The sequence below is a fragment of the Nilaparvata lugens genome, chromosome 4 (assembly GCF_014356525.2).
Source record: "Nilaparvata lugens isolate BPH chromosome 4, ASM1435652v1, whole genome shotgun sequence".
In the NCBI taxonomy this organism is placed as follows: domain Eukaryota; kingdom Metazoa; phylum Arthropoda; class Insecta; order Hemiptera; family Delphacidae; genus Nilaparvata; species Nilaparvata lugens.
In genome coordinates this window covers 64,017,423-64,030,550 of record NC_052507.1, presented here as the reverse complement: position 1 = coordinate 64,030,550, position 13,128 = coordinate 64,017,423, and the positions used below count along the sequence as shown (strand labels likewise).

The 13,128-nt window shown below is 36.2% G+C and overlaps 1 protein-coding gene across 1 annotated transcript; it reads left to right on the top strand.

Annotated features, from left to right (window-relative positions):
- Window positions 1-1,701: 1,701 nt before the first annotated feature.
- Window positions 1,702-12,677, top strand: LOC111059888 (structural maintenance of chromosomes protein 5). Its single transcript, XM_039426168.1, has 5 exons — window positions 1,702-1,965; window positions 4,073-4,214; window positions 7,722-7,874; window positions 10,973-11,102; window positions 12,542-12,677. Exons 1-5 carry the CDS (start codon window positions 1,922-1,924, stop codon window positions 12,667-12,669), a joined length of 597 nt encoding a protein of 198 aa, XP_039282102.1. The 5' UTR covers window positions 1,702-1,921; the 3' UTR covers window positions 12,670-12,677.
- The last annotated feature ends 451 nt before the right edge of the window (window positions 12,678-13,128 follow it).

Sequence of the window (13,128 nt, the reverse complement as noted above, 5' to 3'; positions counted from 1 at the left end):
AATTTCACTTTAAGGTAAAAATAATGTTTGCCTATAAGATTCATCTTGTATATAGTTTTTACCTTTAATTAAATAAAATTAGTAGACACAAAGAAAATAATTTAAATTGTATTAAAATTTGAACATTCATTAATATTAATTTCATGGAAAAGAAAAACTTTCTTCTTCGTCTATTAAGATTTCTATCATAAAAATTTACTAAATCATTCGAAAGCCTTAATGACATAAGAAAACAGAGTCTGAAAAATATAAAATTATAAAATGTCATAAACTCAATATGAACATAATCTTAAAAATTTCATTCCAATTTAAAGGCTATCTTCCTGACTTTCAGCAATACTCTACGATAATATATCTCCAGAAACAATAACTCAAATGTAACGTAACTGAAAACTTTCTATACTTCTTTAGAAAAAAAATTTATAATTATCTTCCATCACTAATAAAATCAAAAGGATTATTCTCAATCAATATTATTAACTTGAAAAATAACAGGCTTTGTCAATACAATACTCTTATGGAAGTTTCAATCAATTAAATTCCCTAAATTATATTTTAACCTTATTTTACGTACCTTAGCGGTTATTTGAAGAAACAATTATCCGTACATGATGAAGAAACACAATTAAACCTTTCAGGACATGGCACTACTAGAAAATTTAAACTTTAATAAAAATAAAACTAGCTCCTACATTAACTAATGATATAAACTTGCCCAAAAACGGCGAAACATAATGACTACATCTTTACTCTCATAGTGCTCCTAGCAAAGTGTCCTCCGAAACGTAATCTGGTCTCGCGGCTGGGGAATCGCCCCACTACTGTATTTAGAAACAGGTCTCCTATTGGGCGAAGGGAATCAATCGTCGCGTGGCTTCTACAGCCTTTGGACCAAATAGTAACTGCAAAATCGGTAGTTTGTTATAATTTCAATGCTTGCTGTTTTCCAGCTTATCGCACTCCATGTCGTGACAGGAAGGCTACGTTTTAGAGATAATTCCATAATCTACATTCCTCGACAACTCGGAGCCACAATTTTTAAATATCTATCATGGGAAACTCGAAGTCATGGCCGTTCATAATAGAGAGAGAAAATAATTTATTTCGCTAACTCACAATAATGGCTCTAGTCTATTGCGTATTAAATTTACTATTATAACTTGGGAAAAGGCCTGAATTAAAAATAGTGCTCGGCACATCAGGTTATGTTCACAACCTGAATTCCACTATAATATTATTAAGGTCCACGTTATAATTCCAGTAGATAAAGATAGGAGAACAACGTTGCCGAATGTCTGCTTCAATAAATAATATTTCTAGAATGTTAAAAACGGAATTGTCAACGTTGTGGTGCTACAGAAAGATAGCGCTGTTTTGTCCAATGATAGGCAAGGATAGCAACACCAATGTTAAATAACTACTATCATTATAACGTGCACCACACTATTATACAGACAATTTCGGAGACATTCCAGGACGCTCCAACTCTACAACGTAGAATCAATTGATCCTCTTCTAATACTTTTAGACGGAGGTCTGTAAGAGGTATTATATTTTTCCGATAGAGAAAAAATAAAAAATCAGCCTCTATAGAGACTTCATCAAGCGTTTAAAACTTATAATTTTATCTATATAGATTTTTTAATTCTATTTCATAATTCAAAAAAAAACAATAATCTCAAAACATTATTTGAAACATAGTTGGCTAAACTGCTATCTTGGAGGTTTTTGAGCTGCCCCAACCTAAAAGGAATGGTTGAATTGAATGGTCATGGCAATTGGCAAGAAGGCGCGAAATGTGTGACAATAATATTATTTTACTAAAACCGTTGAATATTTTTAATGTTCCAAGTGCTATGAGAACCTATTCTTGATTTTTTAACATCCAGTAAATTACTACTATACTGTCTACATCATCAAAATGGCAGAGGGTTACATCGTTAGACTATCATTGAGGAATTTTATGTAAGTACAAAAAGAATTCATTCATCAAAATCTAATGTAGTTTGTATGAAAATCATACAATTATGTCATGCTTCCGCCTCAAAACATAATTGAGGATATTATTTGGAGATTTTTCTCTTATTCCAATGTAAATATAGGTGCTAGGTCACTTGCTTTTGTAATTGATTTTTCAGAATGAGATTAGATTGAAGATCATTATTTATCTTATAACTTATACCGTACTGTATTTTCTACACATTAGACCTACATACTGTAAATAAATTTAGATATATCTTTCTGAAACGATTTGGCATATTATCCTGACAATACTTTGTCTTTTGTTATCAAAGATGTAAGTCTCTTTGTTGTAGGCTTATAGTTATTTGATCAATAACTAAGGTTAACTTCTCGAATTTTTTAGTACGGTAGGTAGCCCAAACAACTTTGCAGACTAATGCCCATTTTCAGTAAACTCTGTCAAAACATAAGGTGCGTACAGACGCGCCTCGATCATGCTCCGATCATGAACGGTACGCGTGATGTTATGCAAGGGTTCGCAAGAGGTTCGAAATATGTTCGCAGTATGATCGAGCACTTGTCGTATTGTTGATTTCGCTGTGATCGGGTGACGAAACAAAAAATATTCTGACCAGGGGATTGCTGGGTAGCATAATAATACGTTATGTTTATATAATAAATTGATGATAATTATTATGTTTAGTGCATGTTGATGTTTTATTACAAAAAGGTTGTCTGTCAATGTTTTGAAAGGTGAAAGGCTTGGTTGGGAGTTTGGCTTCTTTCTTCTAAGTTCTAATATGCTGATACCTATTATTAAAAATGCCCAATAATTTTTATAATTGTATATGCTAACACAGACATTATAACTGATCCAACAAAAACGTTAACCGCGAATGCGCAACTATTGGTTAGTTCGCTTTAGGAACGTGCCAAGATCAAGCTCTGTTATATGCTCTTTTCGCGTTCCGCTCTTGCTCGACCTGCGATCATCGAGTGATCGTATGACTCCGGAGAAGGGCGTAAGTCTGTACGCACCTTTATAAGCATTATGAAGCCGGATACGGTATAGGCTTACAAGTTTAATTGGACTGGAATTTGGAATTATGGTTAGTAACTATTGCCATATGTTCCAGTGCACTTAAAACCGTACCTGATTTGACGATGCTCAATTTTCTTGATCGAGTTTAGTAAATCCGGATATTACATTTGAAATCAATCAATATGGGTTTCTGGAATCGATAATAATATTTTTATTATTATTATATTTTTCTTGTGTGAAGCCACAAATTCTGAGCGGTGCTCAAGTGGCATACAACATGTCATTTTTAGAATGGAGTCACATGAATATGCTCTAAAACACTCCTCAATGGTATAAGGACAAGCCTCTACCAGTGTCCTAATTATCTTTGAAACAAATAACTTATAGCTGCTACACAGCCTTATATCCTCGGGAATGCAATTAAAACACTTGAGTCCTGAATAATACGGTCCCTTTTCGAGATTCTAACTCATAGTTTTTGCCAACACGAACCAGACAACTTTATCTGATAAGGGGAAAGAACGATGTCTTTCTATTTCCTTGTAACATAAGATATTGTTTGAAATAACATATATTTAAAGAGCATGTCTCTAGTTTTAGAAGATTGGACTAAAGTGTAAATTTAGACCGTGTAGCCATCCTATTAACCTGCCCTACTCACAATATAATAGCAAAAGTTAATGTGAGGGTCGATGTCAAAGGAGGTCACCGATAGTTGAGGAATCTTCTTTATAGCGCAGAAGTGACAATAGAGGACTGCGACAGTTGAGGACTCTTTAATTTTTGCATAGCCCCGACAGTTGCGGACTGCGACCGTCAAGGACTGAAAATCAGTCCTCGACTGTAGCGTCCCCGAATTTGATGCTAAGAACCACTAATTTCATGTCAGCCTAATTTTAATCAGTTTCAACTCACCGTAACTGGATGACTTGGAATTTCTGAATGCAATTCATTTTTTTTTTTGTCATTACATTCCAATGATAAAACTGTGGTTTTTATTTTGCTTTAAGATAGCTAACCTGATAACAAAAACCAAGAATCTTAGTTAATTTTGTTTCATGTTTTCAGGACCTTCGATGATGTTACCTTTTTACCAAGCAACAGATTAAATTTGGTAATCGGTCCAAATGGCAGTGGTAAGTCTTCGCTGTCATGTGCCATGGTTTTGGGATTAGCCGGGAAGACAAAGATCCTCGGCCGAGCTCCTGAGGTAAATCATTCTATTTCCTACAGTTACGTTGAAAAGTGGCCATTGCTGCACTGATTACAGAACGCAAAGAATCACTTTTCCGCTCTAGTGCGGGAAAAATTTTTCTGCACTCCAGATTTGCAACATGGCAACGCAAAATACTCAGTAGGTTATATGGAGCAACAGTGCAGCAAAATCAAAATGAAGTTGGTAACAGTGAGTGGGCTGCTATAGTGAGCAGAGGTGCAACCAAGCACAACGCGCTAATTATTACATTATTATATTATAACCAAAGAACATTTTTATTCAATTTGACAATAAATTAAGGCTTTTATCAATAATAAAATTACACAGAAAAACATTTGATGCATTTCAGGCAATTTTACCCATAATTACCCACTTTTCATATTCATGGTAACTGTAGGAAAAACTTAATGTGAAATACGTGCGCAAAGTACCTATGCTGCACTCAAGAAACCATTCCGTTTCTTTCGGTGCAGCAAACTGTCACTTTGCGCACTAGTTGCACAAATAACTATTTCAATCTCAAGAAGTTAATTTGTATGGAATTATAGTACTATAGTGAGGTCCACATTATAATGACAGTATTTGATCAACTTTGGTTTTGCTATCCTTGTCTATCATTCGACAAAGCCGGTGGTACCATCCTTTTGAAGGTTCACAACTATGCCAATTATGTTTTTGACAGTGTAGAAAAATAATTAATCGATGCAGAGAATTGGCATCGCTATTCTCCTATCTTTATCCACTGCCATTATAAAGTGGACCCCACTATAACCACACTGAACTATAGTGAGGTCCACGTTATAATGGCAGAAATATATTTAATATAATAATTGCACCTATATTATTCTCCCTATTCATCAACGATCTCCCTAGTAATATACCAGGAGCCAGTAGTGTATTGTTCGCCAATGATGCCAACTTTCTCATCATAGGTGATACTATCCAGCAGATGCAGAGTGGGGGAGAAAAGGTGGTAGAGAGCATTCGAAATTGGTGTGAAGCAAATAAAATCAAGGTGAATATTGAAAAGACATGCTATCTCAGTTTCTCCATAAATCATTTCAACGCTCCTTACACCTTCTACTTCGATATGGACTTGAAACAGGTCAAACCAGCAAATGTCTGCAGCTTCCTGGGTTTGAAAATGGATTCTGGTTTGAGATGGAATGATCACATCGACGAATTGATTAAACGACTCAGTAAGGCCACATTCGCAATTGCTACACTGGCAAGAACAATGCATCAGCAGATAGTCTTCTCCGCATACTATGGATACTTTCAGCCTCTTCTTACCTACGGATTACTTTTCTGGGGCACGTCACCGGAAATTATCAGGGTATTCAGAGCATAGAAGAGAGTGATTAGAATAATGCTCAAAAAACCGCCTGGAACTCCATGTAGAGAATTATTCCGATCAACAGGGACGCTCACACTACCTTGCCTGTATATTCTGGAGTCTGTAGCATTTGGTCTCAAGCATGCATCGACGTGGACAAGAGGTGCTGACCTACACAATTATAACACGCGCTCGAGGAACACCTATCGAATACAACAACATAGGACATCGTTCTACGAGAAAAATCCAATTCACATGAGCCAAAAAAAGATCAACTCCCTGCCGCACCATCTTAAGGACATTGACAATAGAGTGCAATTCAAGAAAAAATTGAAGGACTGGCTGGCTGATAAGTGTTTTAATGACATGAATGACTTTTTGTTGGGATTTTTTTTTTGTAATACGTGACGATTGCCAAATAATTTTATTGTTGTACATGCAAAAAGTAATAAATTCAAGTTCAAGTTCAAAGAATTTGAGAGCAGCGTAAGAGGAAGTGGAATACAGCGTTGCCACTACCTTCTATCATAGAGAAACAATAGCGTAAGTAGATATCCCATGGTATAGGGCGTTTATGTTGAAACGTTTACTGTTAACTCAAGCCAATTATTGTCGATTTTTACTGTTTTGGCCGGGTGAGAGTGTATGAACGGCACCCACAATACGAGAGACTACCAGCGTCACACAGCTTCTCTGGAAAGAACTATCGACTTGAGATAACAGTAAAAGTTGCGACATAAACGCTCTATACCATGGGATATCTACTTATGCCATTGTTTCTCTATGCTTCTATGGAGGACAGCTGATACCGGTATATCTGATGAAATATTCACTGTTCTTTCTTGTTGAAACGTCAAGAGAATATATTTTTCAATGGTTTTGAAACTTTTACAGTTGAAATTCAATATAATGTTAATCAATTAGGCCTATACTCCTACATTGTTAGAAATTCGTATGGAAACATGAAGGAGGTATTAAAGGATAGTGCTATGTGTTTTGTCAAATGATAGACAAGGATAGCAATACCAATGTTGGTTAAATACGGCCATTAAAACATGCACCTCAGTATAGTCATCAGTAAGAACTTGCAACTGATTTAGAAGTAGAAACAGAATCAACTGTTTTTCTTGTTAAAAATTATCAATATATATATATAGACTATTATATTTTCAATCGTCAAGAAAATATGTGTATTTAATATTGAATTTTCTCAAATGAGATCAAATATCTCGTTGATTATAATCATAATTCTACAATGTTAAGAAGCGTTTTTGCAACTTTACAGATGTAGAAAAGAAAAGCATTATCTACTTGGTCGAGTGAAAGACAAGGATAGCAACACCAATGTTAATCAAATACTGCAATATAACTTGGACCTCAGTATAAGCTTGATTCTTTTTCTCGTAAAAATTCATTCGGATTTTTTGCACATACAATTTAGCTTCAAACGTTTTCTCACCGTAAAATACAATAAAACATATATTTTATAAAAAATATAATTATGTTGTAAATAAAAATAATTATTTATTATCACAGTAGATCCTCTATAATTCACATGACCATTAGTTCACTACTAATTTTGTAGAGAGTCACGGATTGTCGAGGGTATGTATTATTATTGAAGGTTCATTTATTAGTAAAATAAATTTCGTATGACTTTTGTTGGTTAGGAGTCCCTTGCGGGAAGGTCCCACCTCGCCTGAATATATAATGTATGCCGTCAATGGGTCTCACGACTGTCATACTTCAACCGGGATCGACAGTTAATGTGCCTCAACACGGGAGTGACCTGGCCAAAAACGTTTGGTGAGGAGCAGGTTTGAACCCGGGATCTCTAGGCTGCTATGCAAACCTCTATCCACTAGACCACGGATCACTCCATTCATTAATGTCATAGATAATTACGCTAGTTCGCCTCCATGGTGCACATTGGGTAACGCTAAATGGACTAGGAAATAATGGCGGACAGACAAACTTATGTTCTCCTGACCGAAAACTACGCACAACATCTCAAAGAATTTGGAAATATGCAGTGTATATCTAGGCATTTGAGACTCATGAGCTATATATTTGTTGAGTATCTGCCATACGCTAAAGAAATAAATAAATAAGCAATTGGACTACTGTTTCAGCTGAAAAATGATTACTTTTTTTTGTTTATTTAGGTGGGACAGTTTGTAAAACGAGGAAAGCAGAAGGCTGAAATTGAAATAGAATTGTACAAGAAGAATAACAATAACATTACTGTGAGGAGGACAATGACTATCGACAACAAAACAAGTTGGCATCTAAATGATAAGCCTGCTTCCCAGAAAGAGGTAAGTCTCAGATCTTGAAGTAAGTTTCAACTCTTCATCACAATGAAGATCATTGGTTCCGGCCATTACTATTATTATATCATCCCTGGAGAAATCTTCAACAAATTTAACACTTAAACCTTATCACCGGTCTCTGAGACCGGTACGAAAATTTTGCATTGCTTTATTAATACACCTGATTTTTTGTTTGGCTTCTCCCACTCAGTAGTTGTTCAATGAATATCAGAGAACAATTACTAGTCGCTTCAGTATCATTCCGAACACAGACTCAATTTATTCCTCACGCTACGGTCCGTATCGCACCGGATGATACGGTTAGTGTTTCATCAATCCCGGTATTCGCGGTTTGTAAAGGTGCGTACAGATATACGCGCCGCGAACATGAGAAATTCATTTTTAATCAGCTGATTATATCTGTATTTTTACAGAAACGGAAAGATACAGATATAAAAAGCTTGGCATCAGCTGATTAAAAGTGAATTGCTCATGTTCGCGGTGCTTAAATCTGTACGCACCTTAATACAGGAGGATACACTTTATGCAACAGTTTTAAGGCTCATCATAGAGACCTACATTTATCATTAATGCGGATTCCAGTGAACGGATCAAGATAAATTAGTTCGATTTTTAGAGTTCGCATTATTCTGGAGTTGATTTTGCTTTTTAGTAAGAGCTAGGTGATAGAAAAAAATTTTGTTAGAAATAATAATTCATGTTTTTTTGAATTACTAATTGTATAAAACTCTATTCTTCATTTGCTATGACATATTGAGTGAGCACTTGGTTTATTGGAACTATAAGTACTTGTAAATAGGTTGTTATCCATAAGATAACGTTTAGATTCAAGATTCAAGTCGACGGTTTGGCATTTCTCTTCATGTTTTAATGTTTATATGTTGCGCATTTACGGCGAAACGCGGTAATAGATTTTCATGAAATTTGACAGGTATGTTCATTTTTTAATTGCGCGACGACGTATATACAAGGTTTTTGGAAATTTTGCATTTCAAGGATAATATAAAAGGAGAAAGGAGCCTCCTTCATACGCCAATATTAGAGTAAAAATCAGACTATAGAATTATTTATCATAAATCAGCTGACAAGTGATTACACAGATGTGTGGAGAAGCCAGTCTATTGCTGTATTTCCATTAGGTCTATAGTTTCAATCAGGTACTTGTGGATGAGAATACTGCGTGAGGTCTACTGTTTACAGAACTACTAGTTTAGTTTACTATCAATTCCGAATTTTTAATAAAACGTAGGTAATAGAAAAATTGCTCCTTGAGATGTGTTTCTTGTTATCCTCTGAACAAATTATACATGAAAAAGTATAAGAATCTATGAAATCACGGAAAATTAATGTTTTACCATGAAATCAAACCTCCGGTCTGAGAGACCGGGTGATACGGTTGGTGGTTGAAGAATCATGATATGGTTAAAGTGTTAAGTCCAACTTGCACAATATAGTTTTGCTTCAGGCTTAGTGTAGACGAAAACATCATCACTCTTGAAGTACCATTTTCAAGGGTAAAATTTAGTGTCATTCCACTTGAAAATGGTTCTTAAAGAGTTGAAAGTAGTTGTGTTGTGTTTAAATAAAAGATTTCTTGATAGCCTCTATTGTGTTCCAATCGCTTTTGAATATTATCATAGAGTAAAGATAGCATAAGAAGATATCCATCCCATGGTAGGCTACTTGCACACACACCGATTTTGGACGCCCGATTTTTTATCGTTAGCAAAATTTTGACGGCTACTTGCACACACACCGATTTTGGACGGCCGATTTTTTGCCGCCTGATTTTTTTACATATGTTTCCATTCAAACAATCAGTTACTTTGTTGTTGTGACATGAGGTGAATAATAATGAATCCTATAAGAGTTGTTGCTATGTGGTTATTGTATCATTGCATTAAGCGCCGTAGAATTAAGCGTAAGTGCTGGTTCATCCAATTAATGTAAGCAGAGGAAACACGGGAACATTCCACACTCTTTTTGAAGAACCAAGGCTTGATAGCAGTTTTTCAACTACTTTAGAATGTCAATTGCATCGTTTGACGAACTCCTTGAGAAGTTGAAAAATCAAATCAATCATAAGAATACGAAAATGAGAAACTCTATTCCGTAACTCTAAAACGTAATTAGCTCGCACTATCAAAAGAGCAGAGCAGTCGACTGGAATGGAGGATGGTGTAGCGAGAACTGACAAGGACGGTCGGAGAAAAATCGGTGTGTGTGTGTGTGTGTGCAAGCCTGTATTTACTCACGGGCGCCACTGTATAGCCGGCACCGGTGGTACGCAGTGGCGCCGGGCGCCCTAGAGACAGTTTGGCGTCCCCTCTCTCAGCGGAAGGACCTACAAAAAGGCCAGGAGTGGAACTCACGTAGGTCAAGAGTTTGTGGGTGGAGAGGCCAAAACTCACCACTGCTCGAAGAAAGGCGGCCATTTAGGCAAAACTTTTTGGGAGAGGTGAGGCTTTTGACCCTGCGAAGTTTCGGAGGGGCAAAAAGAAAAAAACCAAGAGACCAGTGATGGGTGAAAAACCAGGCACAAATGTGGGTCAAGAGGCTGATTCAAGGGTGGCCGGGCGCCCTGGAGGCAACTTGGCCGCCCCTTTCTCAGCGGAAGGACCTACAAAGAAGGCTAGGAGTGGAACTCACGTAGGTCACGAGGACTAATCAGTTTGAAGAGATTGCCAAGCATATCACACTGGATTGCGACAAGGATTGCAACCAGGTGATGAATGGAATGTTAGTATAGGGAAAAACTCCTGGTTCTTGTAAAGGACATAGGTATTGGTTTGCCTAACTAACATACTACTTGGGAACACAATAAGCTTCGGTTGACGTGTGGGGTTCTTTGAACCTTAAGATCCTTGAATCCGTCCCTTCAAAAACAATAAACAATAAACAATAAACAGAAAATCTGCTTGAAGTTCGGAACCTCGACGAACTATACCATGGGATATCTTCTGCTTTATTATACCTCTATGATATTACATAAATCTTCATCATACAATAATTATACAATGCTAACTTATGTTGTGAAAAAATTGTGGTTGATGAATTAAATAATTTGAATTAATATTTTGCAGATTGAAGACCTGATGAAGTCGTTGCAAATACAGGTGGATAATCTGTGCCAGTTTTTGCCACAAGATCGAGTCCACGATTTCGCCAAAATGAACAAGCAAGAGCTGCTTGACAATACCCAAAAATCAGTTGGTAATTAATTATTGCATCGATTTATCCAATATTCAAATAATTAACTGTCAAAAATCAGTATGTAATTCATTTAATCAATGATTTCCACATACAGTACATTGCCTATGAAACAGATTCCACGATTGTTTTGCAAAATATTTTTGAAAAACTTGATAAAGATACATTGAGTCAAGTTTTATTCAACGACAGCACATTTGCAATATTTTGAAGTGAAAATTAAAATGAAGTGTATATAAGCTTACTAGAAAACCTTACTGATTCTACCTATAGTGAGGTACTCGTTAAGGTGCGTACAGATATACGCGCCGCGAACATGAGCAATTCACTTTTAATCAGCTGATTATACCTGTATTTTTACAGAAACGGTAAGATACAGATATAAAAAGCTTGGCATCAGCTGATTAAAAGTGAATTGCTCATGTTCGCGGCGCGTAAATCTGTACGCACCTTTATAATGGCAGAGTGGAGAATGATAGAACAGCGTAGCCGATTCTCTGCCTTGCCTCTTGGCTTCTATAGAGGATAGCTGACCGGTATACCTGATGCAATATCAAGTGTTTATTCTTGTTTAAAATGATCAATTATATTTTATTCGATAAGAATATTTGACCGAGCGAAGTGAGGTCTAAGATTCAAATAGACGGTTCGGCATTTCTCTTGATGTTTATATGTTTTTATGTTGCGCATTTACGGCGAAACGCGGTAATAGATTTTCATGACATTTGACAGGTATGTTTCTTTTTTAATTGCGCGACGTATATACAAGGTTTTTGGAAATTTTGCATTTCAAGAATAATATAAAAGGAAAAAGGAGCCTCCTTCATACGCCAATATTAGAGTAAAAATCAGACTATAGAATTATTCATCATAAATCAGCTGTCTAGTGGACTATAAACCGTTCAAAAACATCTTGAACATCTTGAAAATGTATCTTCCCATCAACGTTGTAGACAGTTGAAACCAGACTTGATAACAGCGCTCACACTCTCATTCCGGGACGACACGTCACGGTACGATAAGACAGAAAACTCTATATTTATTTAGAATTTTTCTAGACATTTTAAATTGATGAATTATTTATTAATTTTTGAGAAAACATAACAACAGGTCAATGTAACTTACTGAGCGCGAGGTCTACTGTTCACAGAACTACTAGTAATTTTGCAATTATTAAATAATAAATTTCCATAGTTGAGATATTTTGTAAATTATATTTCTACATTGTTAAAAACGATCTGTCGTTCTTGCGGAGATAAAGAAGGATAGCGCTATCTGCTTTATCGAATGATAGACATGGATAACAACACCAATGTCAATCAAATACCGCCATTATATCGTAGACCTCACTGTAACATTATTTTAGCCTTGATTTTTTTGCAAATAACGTCAATTTGTTTTCAGCAACCAGTTTCAAAACTTGTGTTTATTAAATTTTGCAGGATCTCCAAAGTTGTACCAGATGTTCAACGAGCTGAAGAATAACATGAAACTTGACGGCAATCACGAAAAGGATGTCCAGAAGATAAAAGATCAGATTTTGAGATCGGAAGACCAGGTTGAAAAGTGAGTTGAATCTTTGAAAGTGGGTTGAATCTTTTTTTAGATCACAATCGGCTAGATTCCATCTAGTTCTAAGCTAATGTCAAATCTAGTTTTATGTTATGTTCGAAGGGATGGATTCAAGGATCCAAAGTTTCAAAGAGCCTCACACGTCAACCGAACCTTATTGTGTGTCCCAAGTACGTTAGTTGGGCAAATCAATACCTGTGACCTTTACAAGATCCAGGAGTTTTTTTCCTATACTAACATCTTATTCATCACCTGGTTGCTTGCAGCCAAACAGAGCCCTTAACCTTGCCCCTAGTCTCTCACAATTTGGTGTGATATGCTTGGCGGCAGTCTCTTCAGACCTCGTGACCTACGTGATTTCCACTCCTGGCCTTCTTTGTAGGTCCTTCCGCTGAGGAAGGAGTCGCCAAATTGCCACACACATTTGTGCCTGGAGTTTCGCCGATCTCTGGTCTCT

Bases quoted from the DNA above. Each gene is read 5' to 3' on its own strand.
- LOC111059888 (XM_039426168.1), top strand. From the start codon at position 1,922: ATGGCAGAGGGTTACATCGTTAGACTATCATTGAGGAATTTTAT. The intron at 1,966-4,072 runs GTAAGTACAAAA...TCATGTTTTCAG, and splicing joins CTATCATTGAGGAATTTTAT to GACCTTCGATGATGTTACCT. The intron at 11,103-12,541 runs GTAATTAATTAT...TAAATTTTGCAG, and splicing joins CAATACCCAAAAATCAGTTG to GATCTCCAAAGTTGTACCAG.